The following is a 26264-nucleotide window of genomic DNA, read 5'->3' as shown; positions in this document are numbered from 1 at the left end:
TATCGCAGTAAAATTGCCGCATGTGAATTAAAAACCACTAGCGAGAAAGCGAATTTGTTCAAACACCGTTATCTCACTCCTTTAAAATTAGAGCGAAAAAATTTTATGCCGCGAAAGCACTCGCTATTTCGCTCCACTTCCTGTTTCGGCGTGACCAAAACCATTACTCCAACTTGACTTCAAAAAACATGAAAATATGTCAACAGAACTTTAGAAAAACTGACAATGATTATCCTAATCAATAACACAAATCACTGTAACAACAACACGAAAAAATTATGAAAATGAACGATCAACAAGTATCTGACCAAAAAAGATGAGAAATCTGATAAAAAACTCCTTGAAAAAGTTGCAGCTTCAAAACACCTATTGGCAAAACACCATTCGACACGTTTAGTTTTCATTCATTAAATGACTACAACAAATTGACAGAAAAACCCAACAAAAAATTCAAGTAAGGGTGGTAAGGTAAATTGAAGGACAAAATAAAAAATTATTCTCTGCAAAAGTTCAATAAACTTAGCAACAAATAATGAATAAATTGCCATTAACCGAAACTAATTCAAAAAATGCTCTTCCAATTTGACTGATTTTGTTCAATTAAAATTTGTCCACAAAAATTGTTTTGCTGCAGAACGGTTACTGCGTGGTCCCTTGAAAACTTTCCAATAATCATCAAATTTAAGGGCAGTATCACAGTTGTAAATTTTGTTCAGCATAAGAAGATCTTTTCGAACTAAAACAAAACTGATTGGCAACAAATTGTTGTAAATGAGGCTCTGATTATAGACACTATCGGTTAACAAAATTCTTATTCAAAGCTCACTGAGCACTCGTCTTTGCAACTTTTCTAGTTTTCTGCAATCTGCCCCATTCGAGAACCATACATTTGACGCGTAAAGAATTGATAAAATGTAATTTTTGTATAAACTTACGTTTACTCTCGTATTTGTAGAAAAGGGAGCGTTTCTCAAGAAAAAACAGCTTTTGTTGTGCCTTCGATAACCGCTGATTGATATGACTGTCCCATTTCAAATTACTAGTAATAATTATACCCAGATCATTCACCGAAGATTTGCATGTAATTTCTATATCATCTGCATACAAGTGGACACTACACTGATCCAACTTTTTTTACATGAAAACACAGCTTCAAACTTTGCAATGTTTAATTCCAACCTGTTTTCTTTTGACAATTTGATAGCTTTTTTTTACGAAAATCATTTTGTAGCAAAAAAAAGTTCATTTGACTTACAATAATTTTTGTGTCATCAGCAAAAAGATATGTGCTACTCTCCATTAGAGATGGAAGGTCGTTAATGTACACAGCGAACATAAAAACCGCAAACACTGAACCAGTGGACCACAACTTGTAACAGTTCTCTGACGAATACTCATCTTTAACGCACTGCGTTCTATTTGATAAGTAATCTGCAAAAAACTTGACAAATTGGTTATCAAATCCAAAATGCATAAGCTTCAATAAAATTGCATTGTGATTTAGTGTATCAAACGCATTTGCAATATCCAGATAAATGGTTAATGCAGACACTTTAGCATTTAGACAACAAAAAATCTGTCCACAATACTCTAGCATTTGAGTAATTGTAGAATGCTTGGGCCTAAAACCATGCTGGCGATTGTCTAAATTTCTCAATAAACGATCCCTAAATTTTCTGTACAATAACTTCTCGAAAAGTAAGGGAAAGCGCGCACAACATTGAAACTGGTCTGTAATTTTTTATGTCAATTCTCGACTCCCTTTTATGCAGGGGTTTAATTATTGCTTCTTTCCAGCTCTTTGGAAACTCTTGCTCATTTATAATTTTGTTAAATATCTCAGCAACAACTGGAAAAATGGCACCTGAAAGTTTTCAATAATATTGCCTGCAATTTATCGTATGAATCAAAACCCGAATGACAACTAAGGATCATTGATTTTTCTTCACTGTTAGTGAAATGGAATTCTTCGAGACAAATTGTGGGGTCTGCTTAAGGGAGTGGCACTGAAAGAGGGTTCGTGTCTTCTTTGAAAACAGATGCAAAATGTTGATTGAAAGCATTGGCAATTTTCAACGATCCAGAAATATTATTTCCAGCAAATTTCATCTTAACTGGCAGATAGGGAAAAACACGAAAGCTCTTAATATTTTGAAAAACTTCTGTAACAGTTAAACCTGCAAAATAATTCAGATATACTGTTTTATCTAGTTCAAGTGAATAAGCTAAATTCTTTTCAAGTCTTTCAATTATGTTATTGTCTTTTTGACGTCGTTTAGCTGTATTTAGAGCATTCTCTGCGTGAATAGAATGAGACGAAAAGTAACAAAGCTAAGATGTTAGATTTTGATTAAGAATCTGCATAACTTAGCTGCTATCAAATAAACTTCAATTAGAGTGACACATACTCACTTGACCTTAACTCTTTAAGTAAAGTAAGTAAAATTCAAAGTGAGAAAGTCATTTTTGAGAGTGAGGTAAATCACGTGCGACCAAAACTTATTCACGCAAATGAACCAAAAACTCGCTCCACTAAGATTGAAAAATAACGTCACGCACGCAATTCAGTTGAAATTGAATGAACGAATGAACAAAAAGCAGATTTGAAGTGATTGTGACGTCATATGGTCGTAACAAAAATCTTGACGAACTAAAACATAGCAGGACAAGTCCTGACGTAAAAATGAAAGAATTTTCATTGACTAAACAACAAACTAGACCTATAACGGACTATGAGTGAATTGGGAAAACCATTCGAAAAAAATCAGATCAAATTAAAAAAACAGAAAATCAATGTCAAAGGGCCGCATGTGACCAAACCACTAGCGAAAAATGGAAACTTGGTTCAAACGAAAAACTAGGCCTAGAATGAACTATGAATGGATTGGAAAAAAACATTTCGAAAATTCGATCGAAAAAAATCGAAAAAACAGTCAAAATCAAAGCGAAATTGCCGCATGTTAATTAAAAACCAGTAGCGAGAAAGCGAATTTTTGTTAAAACACCGTTATCTCACTCCAATTTAAAATTGGAGCGAAAAAATTTCACTCCGCGAAAGCACTCGCTTTTTCGCTCCACAAACTGTTTCGGCGTGACCAAAATTACTAACCCAATTTGACTTCAAAAATCATGAAAATATGTGAACAGATCATAAATAAAAGTCATCGCCCCAAAACAATTCAAATTCTTTGAATTGTAAAAACCTAGCAGGAAAAGTCCTCACCAACAATACAAAGAATTTTCATTGATTTAACAAAAATCTAGACCTAGAATGGACCAAGAATGGATTGGGATCATTTAGAAAAGGATTCAATAAAAAAAATGCACAAACCAGCGACAAAAATAAGACAAATTGCCGCACGTGAGCAAAAAATCACAATAGAGAAAGCTATTTTCTGTTGAAACACCGTTTTCTTACTGTATCTGATAATTCGAGTGAAAAATTTCACGCAGCAAAACCACTCGCTTTTTCGGCTTGACCAAAATCATTACTCCAATTTGACTTCAAAAAACATGAAAATATGTCAACAGAAATTTAAAAAAAACTGACAATGATTATCCTACTGAATAACACTAATCACTAACAATAACACGAAAATATCATGAAAATGAACGATCAAAAAGTATCTGACCAAAAAAGATGAGGTCTTGAAAAAGTCGCAAACTCAAAACACCTATTGGCAAAACACCATTCGACGCGTTTAGTTTTCATTCATTAAACGACTACAAAAAATTGACAGAAAAACCCAACAAAAAATTCAAGTAAGGGTGGTAAGGTAAATTGAAAGACAAAATAAAAAATTATTCTCTGCAAAATTTCAATAAAACTTTGCAACAAATAATAAATAAATTGCCATTATTCAAAACCATACAAAAATTTCACTCCTACTTCTGGTCACGCATGCACCAATCCAACGACTAGCCGATTTATACAAGAAAAAAGCGAAAAAACAGAAAAACATATTTTTTATTGTCTAGCTTCCAGTAACTTCCAGCAACACCTCGAGAAAAGCACTGAACAGAAGATTGAAGAGTAAAAAGTAGCAAAAAGCACAAAATCAGAGAAATTAGAAAACATCAAAAAAGCAAAAAACGACGAAAATCCGACAAAATTGGCATAATTTTTACTCAAATATCTTTCAACTAATAATTATTGCTCAACTCAGAAGAGAGAATCAAAAGAGAGAAATCATTTAAAACAACATTAAAAAATCTACCAGAAGTTTATGAATTTTTTTATTAGGAGAGTACATATGAATTTTTTTATTAATGAAAAAAACATCTATCAAAACACCCCTAAAAATAAAACAATACCATAATCAAAAATCTTAACCAACAAAATTATTTAAAAAGTCGTACGTGAACATAAAATTTCGCACGCTTAGAACTTTTTTCACACCTGTTTCTTGCTGTCTCGACATCGGTATGAAAAAACCACTTTTCGCTCCGCTCTTGAATTGTGTTCAGCACCCAAACCAATCCAATATTTTGCACGCGCTTCATTTTCTGCTTCAAATTCACTCTAATAAAAGTGATTAAAAAAGGACTTCTCCAACATTCCCCTTCAAGTCGTAAAAAAGACAGCGCCCCAAAACAATTCAAATTCTTTGAACTGTAAAACATAGCCGGAAGAACTCCGGAAGCTACTCGAGGCGTCGGAAGTTTGCCAGGAAAACTGTCACTCCAGCCAAATCATTATCTTTTGTCTTAAAACGGTTTTTCTTTACCTCACCAACTTTGATGAAAAAATTTGATAAAAAATTATACCCTAGAACGAGAAAGATTTGAGCAATGACATCATTGAAGCTAGCTAACATAAGAACAAGTAAATCATTCGAGATCATAAGAAAACATTCATAAACCTAAATCTAAAGCCATAATCTTGACAGAAGACACTAACTAAGATATCTTCATACCACAAACATTCATATTAATAAACATCTGGTAGCGTTTACAATTGGCCAAAATTCTTAGAATGCAAATTTTGCTAGGCTTAAAAACTGACCGGCTAAAAAATGTCAAGAGCTAAAGATATTTAGAAAAAAATCAGCGCTCCACAATTAACTCTCCGACCCGAAAGACAGTCGGAAAGCATAAGGCAGGTATCAATCTTAGAAGATTGTTTTCCTTAAGTGCATTAATTGTTTTCCTTAAGTGCTTTAATCAAAAATTTGCTTTGATCAAAAATTTGCTTTTCTCAATCAAAATTAAGAGAGAGGACTCAAGAACGCAATAAACGATTTTTGCTTCACAGCACTTAAAAATTAGGACTGAAGAATCAGATAGATTTATTTCTCGTTGGAGACAGCAGATAAAATAAAAACTAAAATACTAAAACACTGCAAAATAAAAATAATCTTGGAAACAATAAAACGAACAGAGTAACACTCAAAACCAAAAAACAGTTTATTAAGGACCTAGCCTCCCAAAAAATCACAAAAACGAAATAACAGTCAAAGTTTTTAAAGCTAAACCCAGAAAAGCCTAAGTGGTACATTAAATATGAAAACTACTGAATACCAAGAAAAAAAAAACGAAAAATATAACAAGTACGAAATTAAAAATTTTTAATGAAAGAAAAATCAGTGAAAAAAACATTCTAGGTCAAAGGAGAAAGCTAGAATGATACACGCTAGAGTTTGTATAATACGAAAACAATGCCAAAAAAGAACAGAAACAAAAAGAGTACTTCTTAAATTTGAAAATCGAAGTCGAAAATGAAGTAGAAAACAGAATATTTTGCCAAGCATTCATGGCTCAGAAGATAACATTCCCAATCTCTTGTCTAAACGAAACAAGTTACGACAGTTTAAATATTTGGAACACTAAAATGCTTTGCAACAAAAAATTGTTGTAAAAGATATTGTTAAAACAGCGTTTATGAGACGAATTCTTCACTGAATTTCTAAGATTACTCCAAGAACTATGCCAATTATTAAAAACCGGAAAAAATCCGTGCCTGTGCAGAAAAAGACTTAATACTAACTAAACCAACCAGAAAAACTAACAAAAACTGAGAAAATTGAACAAAAATGGCAAAAATCGGATTAGTATATTTAAAATTTTACAAAACAGAAATGAGGTAAGCTATAGATAACTGCCTAATGTATAAACTGTCTAGAGGACGTTGCCAAATATACTTTTTCTCAAGAAAAAATATCCTTTCAAAGATCCAATAATGAAATCAATGAAAAATTCCAAAAAATTAAAAGAAAAAGAGAAATATGTGTCTATTTTGCACTTAAAATGCACTATTAGGCTCTCAAAAGCTGTGTGGTATCAATTCCAGCTAGCTAAATGATAATGCAGCATCGGCCAAAAATTTTTAATACAAAGAAAAACAAATTACAAGCAAAGAAATTGAATCAAATTGACGAAAAAACGGTCAAAAAGGGTTATCTATATGCACAATTCTCTCAAAAACACTTTTCAAAGTCAAAAGGCCATTCACTGATCGCATAATCACAAAACTTTTTTCGCTCAGAAGAAATTAGTTCACATGGCAATTTTACTCTTTCGTTTTTAGGTCAAAACGCCGTCTGAACGAATAGTACTTCCGGTAAAAAAAAAACCTTAAGAAAACCAATACTCCTCTTCGAGTTGTACCAAAACAAGAGAACGTCAATCGCTTTGCGGCTATTAATAAACCAATAGTATCATTTTTCCGATACAACTGAATTTACTATTTTTCGTTTCTAATTTGTCAACAATTCTGTTGATCTCATTTTTTCATTCTCAAACAACTTACAAAAAGTTTGGTCTTTCTTATTTTTACTGTTCAATGCCAAGGCATTTTATGGCTACCAGCAACAATTTATGTCAGGGAAAATGGTCCCGCACAGCTGAAAATCAGCTAGATGATGACCTGATACAAAAATTACTCGCTCTTTGATATACAAGCGGCAATTTACTGAAGGTCAAAGTAGCATATAGGTACTTACCAACAGACACCACACACTATCTTGGTGAATCTTGAATGTCTCAATGCATCGCTGCTCTCCAAGGCACCATAACTTGATCAGACCATCAGAAGAACCCGACAGCACCTGAACACCAATTTCACAACTGTTTTCAAATCTATTTCTCACCCCAGAATTCTTTAATGATTACCTTTTATCGCTGTAATAGCCTCATTTGTCGGCACAGAACGCGCATGACTTCCCCGTGTTGTGTGTAAAACGAGTTCCTTGATAAGTATGCAGCGTAATCAAAGAACAAATGGAACTCAACTAATGAGAAAAAAACAACTGTAGAACAAACGCGAGTTCTTATGCAAACCAGCTTTGATCCATATTAAACCTAGTCAAAGTGAGCAAAATTCTTCCCCTAATCTAATTGCCAAAGAAGAAAAAGTTTACTTGTACATTTAAGCCTGCAGTCCAACCTTTGTTCCGTCGGGTGATACGACTAGGGACTTGACTATGTTGGTGTGACCCTTCATTTTGTAGTTGAAGTTTTGTGTCCTTGGATCCCACACAAGAAGCGACTGAAAACACAATTAGTGCTTAGTGTGAAACATTGCATAAATGCGGTATTATAAAGTAAGCAGCTCTTGATTTGGTTGCACTACAAGATTATTTTTTTCTTATTTCAATAGTTGAGGCTTAAAAATCTGTCGGGGAACAAAAGTCGTAGTCCTTTGCTTGTTTTTCCCTGTAAAAAAGACCAAAAATAATTAATATCATTCAGAAAGTTTTGAGGAATTATCCAAAGGTTTTCATTATAAAGCATTGGCCTCAGTATGAATACTCTGTATGTATTATGCCATTCAGGTAAAATAGCAGTGAGTTAGCTTTCTTAAAATATCGTTTTATTAACATAACAGAAAAGACTGCGAATCGCTTTCGAACCACAGCGGAGGAAATGTTGATAGTTGCCAGCTTATGCACAGTAAGGACAGAATTATAATGCAAACATTAAATCTCGGTATTGTTTATCCGCACAATGTTCGTATCCCTCTATTCTGACATTATACCATACATAATCAGTATAACTAGCAGGCCCGGAATCGCAATAATTGCAAGAATTGCTCAGATGAAAAACAAGTTAAGCAAAAATTGATAGCATAAAAAGTTAAAATTGTTTTGCACTGACAGGGAAAAAAACCAGCAAAAAGCGAGAAAAATAGTTTCAAAAATGGACGTTGACAAGACAGTACAAAAACTTGTTCGGAAAATTGGAAAAACGAACGCAAAACCAAAAAAGGGAAAGCATAGAGGTGGGAAAAAGAAAAGAGATTGATCGTAAAAAGAGAAGATGTATGTCAAAGTCGAAGTAGAGCGAGAGAGGGTGGGCGAAGAAATGTTTGTGTACGTGACAAAAAAGTCAAAAAATAGAAGGATGGAGAAAAACAGAGCCAAGCAATTAGTTGGAGGAAAGCTCTCGTGCTTTATTCCAGCAAATTGTTGTTCTAATACTGCAAAGAATCTTGAATAGTAAGATGAGAAAACTGGAAATAAAAATATGAAGAAACAAATACTGATAATTAAATATAGATCGAAAAGAGATCAATAATAAGCAATATAACGAAAACAACAAGAAGAGGCATGCAAGACATAGAAAGTAGTACATACATTAAAACACCAAAAGACAAAACGAAAATGAAACAGAAGTTAATTAAATAAAATCAGCAAGAAAGATTTCAAAGTAAGGATTTTGAAGAAAGATGGGTTTTAAAGATTTCAAACATAGGCAATGATAAAAAAGAACAAAGTTCTCTCTTTCTTCTTCTGCGTTTTCTTGATTTGTTTTGTTTTTGACCACTTCCTTAGCTCATCTGATCTCTAATGTCAACATGGTTCAAGTCCCTAACTCTTTTTTTCTGCCCCATTTTTCTTTCTTTCATTCAAGGAATAAAAAAGAAGCGAATAAAGTGACAGAAGTGAAAATTGCTGAGATCAGATGAGCTAATGAAGTGATCAAAAACATCAAAACAGATCAAGAAAAAGCAAAAGAAGGGAAGAAGATAGTCAAAAACGAACGGAACAAAGCAAAAAAGAAAGCGCAGGACGGAAAAAACGGAAGTAGAAACGGAAACGACACTAAAAAAATTGAATGAAAAAACAGAGGAAGACGGAACAAAGAATGTAGACAAACCAGACAAAAAGAAGGTCGTGATGACGAAAGAAACCGCAAAACAAAAGAACGAAAAACAAAAAAAAGAAAAGAACAATTGCGGAGTACAGAGACACAGAAAGACAGATAGAAAGCAAGGAAAGAGGGACAGAACAACTCAACAGGGAAAGGAAAACTATGAAATAAAGGTTAGAAAGAAGGTAGCAAAAACCAGAAAAATGAAAAATAGAGCAAATAAAAAAACAATTAAAGATTTGCGATGCGAAACCAAAGGAAACATAACACAACCAATATCAAACACTTTACTTTCGATTGAAATGCAGGTCAGACTAATTTAGAGCAGCGTGTATTCTACTATTTTTTTTGTTTGATCAAAAAACAGACTGCCGAATTTCGAACCCGCGATCTGCCTTCTAAACGCGCGCAATTGCCACTCGGCTATCGAGCTCTTGAAAAATCCTATCTTACAACTGCTTTTCTTTTACCAACCAATCAAATTCGGTAACGCAAAAATCAACAAGAGTCACAAAATGTATCAATGTTCTAGTACCCAATGTTCGAGTCACAAGTGAATCAATGTTCTAGAACCCAGCCGAAAAACGAAAAAGGACAAAGCGCAAAAACTGTCGAGATTCTCTTCTGAAAAAAAGACACAAAATTGACAATGATTGTCTCATTATTCCGAAGCGCAATTGAAAAGATAAAGGAAAAAAGATTCAAGAGAACCAAAAAATTGTGAGAAGTGAAAAAAAACTGAGCCACAAAAATGTCAAAAAAAGATGGTGTTATGATGTTATGAAAAAAAGAAGGTGGAGGAAAAATACTGAATGTTTTCTCCCAACATCTCTAACTTTTGCTGCACAGCCTTTTTTGCTCCGGAATCGAGGTTTTGCATCTAGGCCATACGGGGGCTCTTCTCCCAATGACCCATTTTTAGTCACATTTGAGTTTCACGCCTTAATATCGCTCCACCCGCAACAAAGTACATTTGACCTCATCCACCTTTCAAATAAGCTAAAGGTAGGATCCCCAAATCGTAGCTAGCTATTGACGCAGCCAACCTCTCACCAAACATTTGCATTACAAAATTTTTGTTTTTCCAGTGTTTTAAATTCCCCAATCTGCTTTGAAACTTAGCCTCTGTCTTCTGCATCGATGCCTTACTATTTTTTCTTATGTTCCCGATTCTTCTGTGCACTTGATTAAAGGAGAAGAGGACGCTTCTGGCTCTCAAACTCCCGACCCAGCTTTAAATACAGGCAATTAAATAAAGCACACAACTCAATCGACGATGAAATTACATTCACACAAGTATTTACCCTTTTTCCTTCAAGACTGAGTGTCGTTTAAGAGCCTCCAATAACGTACAAAAAAAAACAAAATTATATTTTCTAATAGCATATAATGAGCAAACATTTATTTGTCTACAGAAAGAGCATCAACGAATAGCAAGCTGTAGAGACAACTAATCAATCACTTCTCTGAATACAATGTTTTGCGTACTGCAAGAGTCCAAGTTACAGTCATTTAGAATAAAAAAGCGAATATTGTCAGGGTTATTTATGCGAGAAGCAGCAGTGTATAGCTGGCCGTGGGTAAAAACTGGTATCTCGAGCCAAACACCCACACGAGATAACGTTTGACCCTGCACCTTATTGATTGTTAACGAGAACGCTTGTCGGAGAGGAAATTGCCTTCTTCTCCATTTGAGAGGAACACCAGCTGTTTCGTTTACAATCAAATTAATTCGCGGAATATAAAAGGTATCAGAATTTGAACCATTTGCAAATTTCACAGCCACTATTCGACTATCAATCACTTCTTGAACGACCAAACGAACTCCGTTGCAGAGACCTGTTTTCGGACTCAAATTTCGCAACAAGATGACTGGCATGCCTGTTTTCAAAACAAGGCAATGGTCAGGAATACCCGGTACACTCAGACTATTAAGAAACTCTACAGGGTAGCGGCAACTGTCATCAGGATCATACGCTGTGTCCGCGCTATAGCAAACAAAGCTACTCCCAAGAAATTGGTTTGTACAGATGCGATTAATCTCGGCAGTAGCAGCATTGGTCACAGCCAGAACACAGCTTCCACTATGGACCACACCTCGCTGAAACATAACTAGTTACCAGTTCTGTCTCCATTATTATACCTAAAATAATTCTACCTAACCTGTAGCTCATCATTGAACACCCAGTAAATCATACGCCGAATGCAGCTGGTGCGCTCGTCTTGATTGATCACTTCTACTTTATCGCTTGGCAGAACCGCTTGCGTTGAGTTTGGTGCTAGGCCATTACCAACACTAAGAAGCCACCTATCATACTCGAAAGCCGAAGTTGAAGAGTTGAGTAGTCGAAGATTCTCGTCCAGTGAAAACTTTTGGAAATGCTTCCACAAGTAAGACCGCTTTAGACAAGAATTCACTATTTCTGCCCTGTTTCCGCCTTTTATAACAGGAAGAATTTGCCTAAAAACAGACGAAACTGATATCATAACCAGGAAAATGAAAGACAACAAAAAATAACCTGAAGTCCCCAGCAAGTATAAGACTTTTCCCTCCAAATGGTTTCTCACATGCCATGATGTCCCGCAAGCTTCTATCAAGAGCCTCTAAGAGAAACCGATGCGCCATTGGAGCTTCATCCCAGATGATGACAACACTGTCTCGAATCAATTTGGCTAACTGACTCTGAACTGAGATATCCAAAACCGAATGCTCCAACACATCTAAGGGTGCCCTAAAGCGCGAATGAAAAGTACGACCATTCGAAAGCTGTGTTGCTGCAATACCACTGGTTGCAACTGCAATAGCGGGTGATATAAAATCTTTGAAAGAACGTGCATAGGCCAGAACAGCGTTCAACAGATACGTTTTTCCCGTTCCACCACGAGCGTCAACGAACGCCAAAAATTGACAGCCGGACTTTAAATAGTCAACAGCGTGATCAAAAACCACGCGCTGAGATCGATAAAGGCCCCCTGCTTCGGAACCTTTGCACAAATTAACAAAACTTATCAGTTCTTGGCGCGATAAGTTTGGTTCATCGAGAAAAAAAAACAGAACTGGAATAACATAATTTCTTTGAAACTGAACATAAGTCTTTCAATTCTTCGGCTGTTACTCCAGGAATATTGAAGTCTTCCAATTTTCTAGAACGTAGCTGAAGCTCATCATCTATTTCTTTCCTTGCATAAATTTGAAGAAGCCTTTCAGACAAGCTTGGATCTTGACGTCGCAGATCATCAACCCAATCGTCCAAATACTTGACAAATAAATGAAGCGGATTCGGTATCTCACAAAAGAGCAACATGACCGCAAAAAGTTCGCGGGCTTTCCGGCTCGATAGAGTTGAAAGAGATTCAGCAAGAACCAAATCCCACTCTTTGTCGTCAGCTAATATTCCAATAGCGTAGCAAACATCTTTGAAAGAACCCATTTTCAATTGGTTAACATGTAATAAACTGTCGAAAGATGTTTTTCCTGAAACATTACGGTGCTCATCAAAAACTTTAAAAGAACTTCACAAACTTTTAATACCTTTGCAGAAGTTGTGATGAAGTAACATTCTCAAATAGTATCTGTCACCAGCTGACGGATGAACTGTATGAACTCGGCCGATAGTTCCGTTGTTCATTTTTCGCTTTGACCATCGTTTTGCCACTTTATTCCAGAAAAAATACTCTGGAAAGTCACAGTACCTCACCATAGTAGCTGGGTTCTCGCGGTTGAAGGTGAAGAACTCAGTTAACTCTGTTTGAGATTTACCTTCATCCGCAACCGCTCGTTGTTCACTGCCTTCATGAAACACAACAACTTGCTGCTTCGGTAGATGAACGGATAATTGTTGCACAGATGGATATCTCTCTGACTGCGGCAGAGAAAAGATTCTTGCGCAAGCTTCCACCGATCCAATACAACGCATATTTTCGAAATGCTCAATTTCATCAGTTATTTCTCCAGCTAGTTTAACCATGGCCCGATCATTTCCCTGCAAACGGAAGCTTTGACAATCGTAAAAAATGGACCGAAAACAAAAATATCTCACCTTATTGATGTACAAGAAGAGATATTTTGCAGCAAAGGGAGATATACACGCTTCAACATTGATGTGCGCTTCATACTTAAGAGACAAAAAGGGGTTATAGGGGACAACCCAACTGTTTTCAACGACATGATCACCGACAATCGCGGTCAGTCCACCATCTTTCAAACTTCGTCTCTTGTACGACGGGTAACTTGACCACTGAGTCCAAGAAGTGTGCATGCTTAAGGGCTTAGGATATCCTTTAGAGCACTTCCCGTCAATCATGCAAGGGGAGCGAGGATTCCTTATGCCACAAGGTCCATGAATCATACATTTCAGAACTATTTCGTGCAAGCGCGTGGCTTGCAGCTTTTGTTCCTCTGATTGGAATGCTGATTGAAGCGGTGGTAGCTCAGCACTAATGACAGAATCAACGTTTTCAGGGTTCCTCAGTCGATCGCTATCAGCAACAATTAACAAAATATGAGCATGCGGTAAACCACGCTTCTGATACTCCACAACGTAAGTGAAGGCAATCATTCTTCCAAACGCTCCTAGAAAAAGTTGCAAAAAATAACTCCATAAACATAAGTAATGAAATGAACAAACTCAAAACATTCTTACCATTGTAACGCAAATCATCAATGAGACTGCGAAGTTTCAAACGAAACACTCTGACGAGTGGTCTGGTCGGGAAAAAGCTGTTTGTCCTCCCTGTAGGTGTTGCTGGACCTCCTTCCACAAAGGGTTGCAGGTGAAGGTAATAAAGAAATCAGGTTTGTGATACTTTCGACAAACAGCGATGGCATCTTGATACCTGCAAAAAATTACAGATGGAGGAGAGAATAAAGTCAAAAAATCATTAAGTAACACACCTACAAAACCGATTCCTTTGGCTGTTGTAGATTGATCTGGGGCAGATAACTCGTTTTCCAATTCGGTTATCACAATCGGAGGAATTCACTGAATCTTCCAAATTAGCAAAAAATCTCGGACCGTAGTGTATCTTGATTGAACTTCGCAAACTGCAGTCGCATGTTCTCAATAGTGGCAAATGAAACACAGATGTACTCTTGAAGAAGCCGCTCGGCTCTCAAAAGATAGTTACAGGCGCTTTCGCGCTCATGTAAAAGAAAAGAATGAAACTGCAGTTTAGTAACCGTCCGACCACTGGAGCCACTGAAACAGTAAAACATTTAGAAAACAAAAAACATTGAGCAAAAAAAAACAACCTTTGCGGAATGTTGAGATGCCAGCCATCAGTCCCAAAGGGAAACAGCAGAACAAAGTGAAGTGGATCGAATGCCCGATGAGTATCAGACACAATAGAGAGTCCACCACTTTTTCGATGAACAATAATATCACTAGGCTGAGGATTCTCATTGTACAGGACCGCAACCTCCCGAAGATTATGATTATGAACCCTCCTATGTTCAGTTCGAGGTCGGGCAGCAGGGTTTATTACAAACTTCAACGATGCCACTTCACTTTCGTCGAAATCTGCGATCTGGATGAAATCTCGGACATAAGGGTTTACTTCAAGCAGCATGGCCTGAACACAATGAAGCCAGAAGTCACCAAAATTATAAAAATGTTCAAGGCTGAGACCAAGAAGAATACCTGAAGATCACGCAGCAATCCTTGAAGAGTCTCGCACTCGAGCGGCGATGCAGTAGATGGCAATTTTAAGGAGCTCAAGCGCAAACTCACTGACTCGTCAATCGCATGCGGATCATGGACGTACAGCTGCACAAACCGTGGCTGATCATCTGAAGCTTTTAATGGTCCAAATAGCTTATAAGATTTTCCCTAAACAAACCAATGTGCCAAATCAAACGAAACGAAACACCAGTTTTTGATGTTACCTGAAGGAAAACGGTTGGTTGAAAACCACTAGAGTCCAACTTTGCGTTTCCAATTTTAACTGAAGCCATAGCCAGAGCATTATTTAACTGTCGGATATACTTTCGAAAGATAGCAGCCCTCTGAGTGTCAGAAAACAATAAAGATTTTAAGAGCACCGGCGGTTCAGGCAGACTTGTCAGCGCTATTTTCCCTGAATAACAACAAATAGATGATGTTTCCTCATTCCACCTGAGAGCACCACAGTGTACGCAAGGGATATCTCTGAAACCACAGAAATGCTTCTGCACAATCACAGAGCAATTCAGTATATCAGATACTCGTTTGGCTGAACACGTTCGTCTTGCGCAACGCCGGGGAATAATCCGTTTTTGGTAGTTACCGTTTTGTTCGAATGAACGATTCAGTCTCAATTTTCGCTAAAATAGAAATTTCAAATTAAATAAGAAAATATGAAAGAAAACGGAACTATTATGCTAACCTTCGACATAGATTGTCTCTTATTTTTTATGCGCTGTGTTGGAACTCTTGATCGGCGATCAGGTCGCACACCTTTCTAAACAATAGAAACACTCACAAAGTGACCAGATATGAAATACTTCAAGTTTTTGAGTAAACTCCGAGATTTGCCATTACTTTCCAATGACCGCGATACCTGCTTAGAGAAGGGAATTGGTTGTCCATTGAAAACTCCAGAAGTGCAATCCGCAGCAGATGATTGGCAGATGTTCTGGTCGCCACCCTCAGCATTTCCTTGCCCGCTTCTATCAGAAGATTGCTGAAGCACAACTGATGGTACCTTGAGCAATTTCTGTGAAAAAAAATCTTTTCAGAAATCTCGCCATTAATCGGGAACGGGAGAAGAAACCATCATATATCAACTATATTATATCATAAAAGTTAAACAATATTGCTCTATGTCATAGATATTTCAACATACCAATTTATAATTCATCGGAATTAGTACCATTATTTGAAAAACTTCGGATCAGAGAACACACATTAAAGACAAATATTTGTTAAATCAATTTAAACAGCTGACAAGAGCGGGAAATCTGAGCTAACCTGAATTGAAGCAGAACACATATTGTCACATGAATTCAATGAGGGCAACTGATTTCTTGAAGCAGTGATCTGACTAAGCTCAATAACAACATCCAAGACACATTGATCAGATGTTCGAGTGCTCTAAGTAAAGCTCTTGAATAAAGCATTTCTATAATCGCTCATCAGAAACAAAATTGCAGGTTCCCGTTAACTTTGAAAATATCACCTTTGCAGCGGTTGCATCGAGGCGGCGTTCGATCAACGTCCTGACAACCCATAACACGTCCTCTGACCAATGAGCCAAACCAGGCCTCTAAAAAAGTAGTACAAGTCCAACGCTTATAGGAAACAGTTGCCTACTTTAAACAAAAAGATAACCTGCTTAGATAGTAAAGAAGTTGAAGACCCAGGCACAGTTATTTGAGAAACACAGGAGACCTCAGTCGAGCTACTTTCAAGGTTATAGACGCGTTTACGTATTCGATTCGTACTCTTTAATTTGACAACTCGCTGTTGTCAAGATGCGGAAATGCTCGACGAACAAGATCAATACCAGACTCTGAGCTAGAAGAGAAAGACTCAAGAGGCATTTTCTTCTGAAAAAAGAGCTGTTTCTGTATCAGAAGCAGGATGTTCACCGAGAAAGTTATTTATTTGAAACGTAGAGATTCAGTTTCCAAACATACAAATAATATTTTATGTAATCCAAAACAAGTACTCTAATATACGATTTTGGCTATATAGGGCAAGTCTCTGTCTATTGAAGTTCTCAACGCCAGAGAAACACATGACTATTCATCAGATGGCTTACTTCTCTATCGACCCAATAGTCTCGTCAGTTTTCTTCCCCTCTGAAAACGGCAAAATTTCAAGAGAAAACCTCATTCTGACATGAAGAATTCTGTCAAGACAGAAAAATAAAGCCACTAACCAGACGCAGCCTTCTCTTCACGGAGAGCTGCTAATAGATTGAGCTTCAAAAATGCAGCAGACCGATGAACTTCTAGCTTACAGTCGAGAGCGCTCGCTATGATATTTGGCTTAATTTGAGAAGAACCGCTTTCAGATGTTCCCTGGAGTACCGCAAGCAACATGCTGTGCCCAGCATGGCTTAAAGCAAAGAACTCGTCAAATTGCTTCTTCAACTCACAGATCATTCTGAAACTATCAATTTACCGATAAATCACCAATACAATAAATATCAGTCATTGATTCCCAGAAAACCACATCAAAACGTCGTCACGAAGAACGAAAAGTAAAATGAATCGAAAATTTACTCTTTTAACATAGGAAAACTTCAGTAGTCTTTAATAGCAGCATGAAAACTACATTTTCGATCACTCAAATCCACACTTTCGCAGTAAGTTTCCAAAGCTCTTCTCAGTTCATCACTGGTTCGTGCGACACTCAGTTTGCAAGCAACTGATTTCAACATTAAATGATCTTGCGCATCGGTTGACAACGACAAGCCACAAACCAACATTTCAAAGTCATTTTGACACTCCAAATTTTCTACTATTAACTGATTGAACTCTTTATCAAGGTCAACAGCCCCCATTCAACCATTCAACAGCTGCCAATGATCTGCTCTTCAATGGACAAACATGAGATCCCAAAGACCATAGAATCTGAAAACAATGAAAAACCTGATGCAAATGTAAACAGAAAATGAAAAAGACTTGAGTACGCGACCAGGAGAAAGATATTTTTTCCTAAACCATTTAAAACTTAAATATGAACATTTTGAAACTGATATACAGAAGAACCCTTATGAAGACATAGCCAATATATTGTTAAGGACAATACGTTCTAGAAGTATAAAATCAATGGATCAATAGTATGAAACGTTAAAAAATTGTCTGAGCAATTTTTCGGTTTCGTTTTTGACCGATAACAGAACCAGAACATCAAACTAAAAACAGTTAATTTCCATTCGCCATTTTTTAAAACAATTTAAACAAAACAAAATTGTACAGAAGGCACTTTACTGAAGGCACTTTAGGCACTTTACTGCCTATTTATTGGTTTTACTGCACCAAAGATCGTGTAGAAGCGTTTGAATTAGATATTCGGGTAACTGCAACGGAAAGACTGCAGTTCGATACCAAAACTTGATGGCATTTCCAAATTGTCGGCATCTGAAACAAGTCAGCTGTTTTGCAGTAAGAGTATAACAAGATATAAAATGTAAAAAACACCAAACCTGTCATAGCCACTGCGGTAAGGACGTCGCAGTCGATGAAAAACTCTTCAAAGCTGTCACCAAGAAGTGCTTCATCAAGCTCTACGAAAGATATATGTGAGTCAAAGAAAGCAAAAAAGAACTTGAAAAAGCACACTAACGTTGACTTGTAGACATAAACAGAGAATCAACCTGCTCATCCTGTTCATCTCCTGGAGGAACCAGACTTGTAAGAGGTTGTTTTTCGTGTTTCAACAAACGTATTCCACTTTTCTGCCAACAAAATCTGCAGTCATTGAATGAACGACACAAGCTCAAAACTCTTACCACTTTTCGTTTTATTTTAATGTGCCAAGTGTTCACGGCCTCAAAGAGATGTCTTGTCTCTTTAGCATTTTGGTCGTTTGTTACTTGCTCAACTGTTAACCTCAGCGTCGAGAAGCTTTCATTGATTGCTGTTAAGTAGACGTCAGTAATCCGGTTAAGGTTCATGCTACCTTAAAAAACCGATGCTTAAAAACTCAATGAGTCGAGAGGTCAAAGCAAAATGAACTCCAGTTACTTTCAAACTTCAGAAATATGAGAATAAATCAATGCTCCTAAAATCAGATAATCAATGGCTATCGGAAAAGGAGAGGTTGAAAAAAAGCAGATTATTTTCTTTCCAAACCAATCGCAACCCCTCGAAGTCAATTAGATTGATTGTATGAACACTAATATCATGAAGTCCAAGTATCTCAAAAATTAAAAAAGATTGCAACTCGTGGTAGAATTCGCTCAATCTCTGAACTCGCTCAATTTCTGAATATACAGAACAAAGTTCCTTATTAAGCCTCTAGCCAAAATTTTAACAATTGCGCGAATGTAAATATCTGACAGGGAAAAAACTTATTTCTTAAAGGACAGGTATGTTCATAATTCAATTTTAAAGAAAATGGAAAAACTCAGCAATGTCTGGTTGAAATCAATAGTTAGCATTAAGAACGCTACCAAATCGTAAGTTCACGAAGAGCTTTGAACAGAAACAACAAAGAAATGAGGATTAAGAGATTTTAAAAATGATGCCAGAATAACCGTCAGGAGAAAAATCGAAAGCAGGCAAGAAAAAAATTCATATAGAAATCAGAACTGATTACTAAACACAACTGATTATAAAATTTACAACAAAATCAATTGAAATTGTTATTAAATTAACACAACGAGAAACTGTAAACACTATCACCTTGAATATGATGCTTCACAGATGAAAATGCTAAGTTTACTGGAAAATAAGAACTTTTCTTTGATTTTCTATTGAGCACCTCTAAGTATTTTAGTTCAAACTCGTAACGCAATCGCACAGAAAACAGCCTCAGAGTATCTTTCCGTATTTCAATTATAAGACAGAAATCACCAGCTCTTAACTCGAGGTCAAAGTCTTTGGCCAGGACAACTGGTGTTCCAAATTTTACATTAATTCTGCTTTCCACATAGTCAGAAAACCGATAGAGCCACAATTTCTGATCGCATCCCTTCTCAAAACTAAATTGGAAGCCAGGGCACAACAGCTCTTTTCCTAAAACAATTCAGGGGTAGAAGAGAAAAGCAACAAAAAAAATCAAACACCTTGAACAACACCTGAAAACGTCTCCAAGCAGAAAACGTTGAGCTCTTCGGCTTCCGACCTCTTTTTGACAAGAAGACAGTTACGATGGAGTGCAAAAGGCGCCTAAAAATCACCAATTTAAAAACAGCCAAAAAAATAAATTAATGTATAACTTACACCAAACAAATTGATCAGCAGAGCTGGTAAAGAGTGATACCCTTTCGGCAATCTCAAAACTGTGTTCTTCATAACAACACAGACTGGCAAATTGTTTTTAGCAGGCATACTCTGAAATACACAATCAAATGGAATGGAATTATCTCATAAGCAAAAAAAAATTACATTGCCAAATTCAAAACTTATTTTTTATTGAAAACTGAACAAATTGTTGAACTCATGCATTCAAAATGGTTTAGAGTTGCCAACAGATTACAATGTAGGCACCGGTTAGGTCAAAAACGGAAAAGCAGTTTGAAGGAAATTATTTATTACGGACTACAAGTTCTCGTACAAATTTATTCACATAACTTCCACAACAAAGATTAACAGACAAAAAACCGTCGATCGCATCGCGCACACTGTCACAACTGATAATAAAAATCCTTGAAGTTCAATTCTGTGAAGCAGTATGTTTCTATCCAAGGGGATCATCGACATGAAATCTCTTGACAAATTTTCGAAACCCAGGGCTTCCCATTGAGGAACCCGCAATATCAGATTTCTCGCTCTCTTCTTCTATGTGAGAAAGTGCTTTTCTCTTCGTCCAACTTATTGCATCCAGTGGAACTTCAGTGGTGAAATCAGCTATAACATCAAAAACCCTTATCAACCGATCAGCTTTGAGCGGAGAGATTGAATTCATTAGTTATGGGAGTAAAATTGACACTAGAGAAAAAACATAGTGAATAGCAGTATTTCCCTGATGGCTTGGCAAATCATTTATACAAAATGTTAAAAAGAACTGACCCTGTTGGTGTAGACCAGCGTTAGCTCTGATCCGAACGCTTAAAGTTCTCAACATCATTGCCAAACATCTTTTCAGGTTCATGTGCCAAGTGTTGACAGCAGTTATGAGAGCTCGCCGGGTAAAAGGTGAGAATCTCAATTCACGTTTTATCACATCTCTCAAGTTTTGAAAAAGGGCATCTACTCGCAGTCCCAGTTGCAGAACCAAATCCTTATAACCTTCCATGATATCTGAAATAATTGTACAGGCGCCGAGCCGAATTTTTAGTTCATTTTGAATTATATCCTTTTTAAATTAAAACTGGTTGACAGAACTTTATTTTTCACCTCAAGCATTTCTTTATCTATTGCATTTGTTGAGTTTCAAAAAGCGCCATCACCAGGTTTAACTCAGAAATTTGCATAATTGAACAGAACAGTATCATTGATAGCGCTGCGTCCAGAACAACCAACAATCAAAATGCAAATGCTGCATGCAAACACAAATGAATCAGAATAAATGCCCATCTTTTTGTCTCGAAGACAGATTAACGATTACAATTATTCCAACTGAAAAAATTGAAGCTTCATTGAGTTTTCACAAATATAATACTGAAGTATTTGAGAAAATTAAAATTTTATGCTTAATCGCAAAATAAAACAGAAACCATTATGAGCCAAAAGACCAATATTTAACAAAATAGACATCAGAAACATATAAAAAGTCAACTGAGACTTCGCAAGACAAAAAACAAGTCAACAAAAACAGACAGGATTTGGTAAGAACACAAAACATTTGATAAAAGCAACAGCGCTAATGCGTCACAAACATCGAAACTAAACGCAATTTTTTTATCAACTGCAACAAACAAACATTTACAGTTAACATTTAATGACTCGACCAATTCAACTTATTTTTTGAGGGAACTTGGTATCGCATATCCTCGCAGATTTTTTAAATAACCAAAAAAATCTGGCTGGATTGTACTATATTGGCTCTTGATAGTTACCAAACGATCGTTTGTCAACCTGTCGAGTAATGGGTCCTCTTATTTGCTTGCCCGCGGATTCAACATTTCCCAATTCTGAATATACTTGGTTGATACGATGAAGACTACTTTTACTCGTACTACCACTTTTACAAGTCAGTGATTCAGCAGCAAACTCATTTCTAGTCAAACGATAATTTGGATCAATCAAATTTGTGTTAGTTCGAGACAGCAGGCCGCGGGATACCTCATCTGAATCACTCCTCGAACCGGATCGCTCTCTGTCGCTTTCAGTATCAATGTGAGCAATTGGAGAACTAGGAGCGCCAGAAAAACCATCTTCCAGCTCCGCATTAGACTCAGAAGACGTGAACTGTGGAAACCTCATAGACGACACTTTTTTAACATCCAAATAATCTCGGCAGACTGTAGCTAAAAAATACAATCAATTTTGATTTCAAGGAAGCAACTACAAAAAATGAATGTTTAAGAAAGATGTGAACCGGTTCCTGGATTACTTCTTCGACAGCTGACCGGAACAATTGTGGCCAGCGAACTCAATTGAGTTTGCTCTTTCTCAAACTGTTCAGTGTCACCGGAAATGCTAGCCTGTTGGCTAGAGCGCCCTAAACAATTTAAATGTTAAAAGATTCTAAAAATTTCTTTATATCGTTAACAAATTTTGGGCACTAACTTTTGAGCCTTGTCGCACAGGTACCGTCCCACTCGTCGGGCGATAGGACAATTACTTCATCTTTTTCAGACCTAAGTGTAGCAGCTTTAGCAGTAGTTCGTTTAGCAAACAACTGCTTAAGAGACTGAGAACCTATAGCAGACAATAAGTGAGATTTTCCAAAAGCTTGAATAGCTTTTATTACTGAAAAAATTAACCTGCGACGGACCACTTTCTTTTCCTCTTTTTTATTTCACCTAATGTTTCGGATCGACCACATTTGACCTCATTTTCGACACCAAGAAGACGGGCTAACTCCAGATTGTCCGGTTTAACATGCAGTCGAATGAACTTCAGAAAACCTGCACTCACACTGCATACCTCCATCTTACAGGCCTTTAAGGATAACAATATTTGAGCTTTTAGATCCTCTAACTCTTTACAATCTCTCATAGCCAGAATAAAGGACTCCAGCTTGACCTCAGCGGGCACTGAGGACGAAGCAACGTTAGCAATTTGGTTTCCCACGTAGTTTTCATATCTCTTCATAGCACAATCAATATCTTTCTCTGCTGCAGCAAACTTATCAACAACGCTCTTCGCTTGTTGTCGCGCCATTCACACCTGAAAATAATTTGAAAATTTAAAAATGATTGGTATCATTGGCAGATCTTTACAAATTACAAAAGAAACAGTTGAAATTATCAATTGCTTTAATATTTGGAGAAGTATTCGAGAACGAATAATCAGTTTGATGACAACATAAGTTCTCGATAAAAGGAAAACATCAATCATGCAAGGCCATCTAGAAAGTTCGAGTTATTGAAAAAAAAGTGAGTTGATCGAATGTCCAATTACTTGAGGCCCCTTTTCCAGTAATGTCCTAAATTGAGTTACGAAAGCAGCTCAAAAAACTGCTTTTGTTGAAAATTTAGAATATATGATAACACTATTAGAGAGAATTTTCGAACTAAAAACAATCCTTTAAAAATTTTCGCACTTGGGATGTGTGGAGAAACAAATGTCGCTTTCGCAAAAGTGTTCGGCAAGTATACAATTTGTGACATGACATTGAAAGAGCTGATTTGAAACAATCAGTAGATATCAAGTCAAAGAGTACAGAAACAAAATTTGCTGAAAACAATGGATAATCAACAAAGGTGCTAACATTTGAGACGGATTCGAAAAAAAATCGTTTTTTACATGAATTTAACATGACAAGAAACCAAACTCTTTTTCATCCTTAAGAAGGAATCAGTATAAACCAAGTCACATAAGTCAGCAGCTACGTGTTAGACAGGGTACTCAATAATTTCAGAAATTGAATTGTTCAAATTTCTACGATCTCGTGACAATCTGTAGTTGAGGTGGCTTTTTCAACTAATGTTTTATTTTGTTATCGGAAGACAGCAGCCAAAAAGTTTGTTAAACATTTGGAATTGAAGATCAAAACTATTCACAAAGTTTCCAATTTGAGATGCTTTCGGAGGTAACAGATGGTATCAGAATAAATGAAGTCAGATATTTACAAGCACGTACAAGTTTTCAGAAAGAAGTGAATTGATCAAATGTCTGAGACCTCGTGACATTTTCAGTTGAGGTGACATATCTAGCAATGTTGATATCAGAAGACAGCAACTGAACAGTTTGTTAAAATTTAGAATGGATGATCAACCATATTCGAGAAAATTTTTCAAACGAAAAACCTTCAGAAATTTTCGTTTCAGGGATGTGTTTGGAAATACATTTTTTGGTATGACATCGAAAGAGCAAAGACTTTTTTTCACTCATATGAAGGACGCAGTATAAATCAAGTTAGATAATTCACCACGTACAGGTTAAAGAGTACTCGATGTTCAAATTTTTTTAAATGAAAATCGAACATCGATTTTGCAAAACCCTCTTGGCTGTTGCAATAATTTTCAGAATGAAGTGGACTGATCAAATATCTGAGATCTCGTGACCATTTGCAGTTGAGGTAGCATTTCGAGCGATTTATTATTTTGACATCAGAAGACATCAACTCTAAAGTTTGTTGAAAACTTAAAATCGATGATCAGCAAAATTTTAGAGAAATATTTTCTAACTAAAAAATGATTCTTCAAAAAATTTTGTTTTTCAGATGTGTTCGGAAGGGATTTATGTTTTGACATGACATCGAAAGTGCAAACACTCTTTTTCACTTATGAAGGAAGCAGTATAAACCAAGTCAGTTAATTCAGCGCGTACAGGTAAGAGAGAGTCCTTGATGTTCGCAATTTTTAAATGAAAATCGAACATCAGTTCAGCAAAACCCTCTCAAATGTTCCAATAGTTTTCAGAAAGAAAAGAATTGATCAAATGCCCAAGATCTCGTTACAATTTGCAGTTGATTTGGTTTCTATTAGCAATGTTCTATTTTGATATCAGAAGAGAAGAGCTGAAGAGTTTGTTGAAAGCCTAGAATTGATTTTCTACACTACTAAAGAGAAAAGTGTTCAAACTAAAGTTAATCCTTAAAGTTTTCGATTCCGGGATGCGTTCGGAGATTTATTTTTGACATGAGATCAAAAGAGCAGACTCTTTCACTCATATGAAGGAAGCAGTAAAAATCAAGTCAGATAGTTCAGCACGTACATGTTAGAGAGAGTACTCGATATTCACATTTTTTAAACGAAAATCAAACATCCATTCCGCAAAATCCTCTTGGCTGTTGCCATAGTTTTCGGAAAGAAGTAAATTGATCAAATGTCTTGAGATCTCGTGACAATTTGCAGTTGGATGGCGTTTCGAGCAATTTTTTAATTTGATATCAGAAGACAGCAACTCAAAAGTTTGTAGCAAACTTAGAATCGATGATCAGCACTATTGAAGAGAAATATTTTCAAACTGAAAAACGATCCTTGAAAAGTCTTCGCATTTTGGGATAAGCTCGGAAGGGATTTATTTTCGACAGGACATAGAAACAGTAGAGACACATTTTCACTCATATGAAGGAAGCAGTATGAATCAAGTCAGATAAAGCAGAAAGTACAGGTTTTAAGAGAGTACTCGATGTTCTGATTTTTTAAATGAAAATCAAACGTCAATTCCGCAAAGCCATCTGGGCTGTTGCAATAGTTTTCAGGATAAATGAATTAATTAAATGTCTGAGATCTCGTGACAATTTGCAGTGGAGGTTGCATTTCGAGCAATGTTTTATTTTGATATCAGAAGACAGCAAATCCAAAGTTTGTTGAAAACTTAAAACCGATGATCAGCAGCAACTCAAAAGTTTGTTGAAAATCGATGATCAGCACTATTTGAGAGAAACATTTTCAAACTAAAAAATGATCCTTCAAAAGTTTTCGATTTTGGGATAAGCTCGGAAGGGATTTATTTTCGACAGGACATAGAAAGAACAAAGACTCATTTTCACTCATATGAAGGAAGCAGTATGAATCAAGTCAGATAAATCAGCAAGTACAGGTTAGAGAGAGTTCTCGATGTTCTGATTTTTTAAATGAAAATCAAACGTCAATTCCGCAAAGCCCTCTGGGCTGCTGCAATAGTTTTCAGGATAAATGAATTGATTAAATGTCTGAGATCTCGTGACAATTTGCAGTGGAGGTGGCATTTCGAGCAATGTTTATTTTGATATCAGAAGACAGCAACTCAAAAGTTTGTTGAAAACTTAGAATCGATGATCAGCACTATTTTAGAGAAATATTTTCAAACTGAAAAACGATCCTTGAAAAGTCTTTGCATATGAGATATGTTCGGAAGAGATTAATTTTTGACATGACATCAAAAGAGCTAAGACTTTCGCTCATATGATGGAAGTAGTATAACTCAAGTCAGATAATTCTCCATGTACAGGTTAAAGAGTACTCAATGTTCGGATTTTTTAAAT

The 26264-nt window shown here is 36.3% G+C and overlaps 1 protein-coding gene across 2 annotated transcripts in view; it reads right to left on the bottom strand.

Moving 5' to 3' along the window:
• Positions 1 to 26264, bottom strand: part of LOC142349336 (WD repeat-containing protein 48-like) — a 281832-nt gene that overhangs the window by 186480 nt on the left and 69088 nt on the right. For both annotated transcript variants that reach the window (XM_075400812.1, XM_075400813.1), the window contains exons 5-6: positions 7385 to 7486; positions 6942 to 7046 (exon numbers count right to left, since the gene is read on the bottom strand). In XM_075400812.1, the coding sequence (XP_075256927.1) occupies positions 6942 to 7046; positions 7385 to 7486 (207 nt within the window). The remainder of the gene's footprint in view (positions 1 to 6941; positions 7047 to 7384; positions 7487 to 26264) is intronic.

This window comes from Convolutriloba macropyga, chromosome 11 (genome assembly GCF_964194025.1).
Source record: "Convolutriloba macropyga chromosome 11, txConMacr16.3, whole genome shotgun sequence".
Classification (NCBI taxonomy): Eukaryota; Metazoa; Xenacoelomorpha; order Acoela; family Convolutidae; genus Convolutriloba; species Convolutriloba macropyga.
The sequence above is the reverse complement of the archived record's forward strand: the minus strand, read 5'-3'. Positions and strand labels throughout refer to the sequence as shown.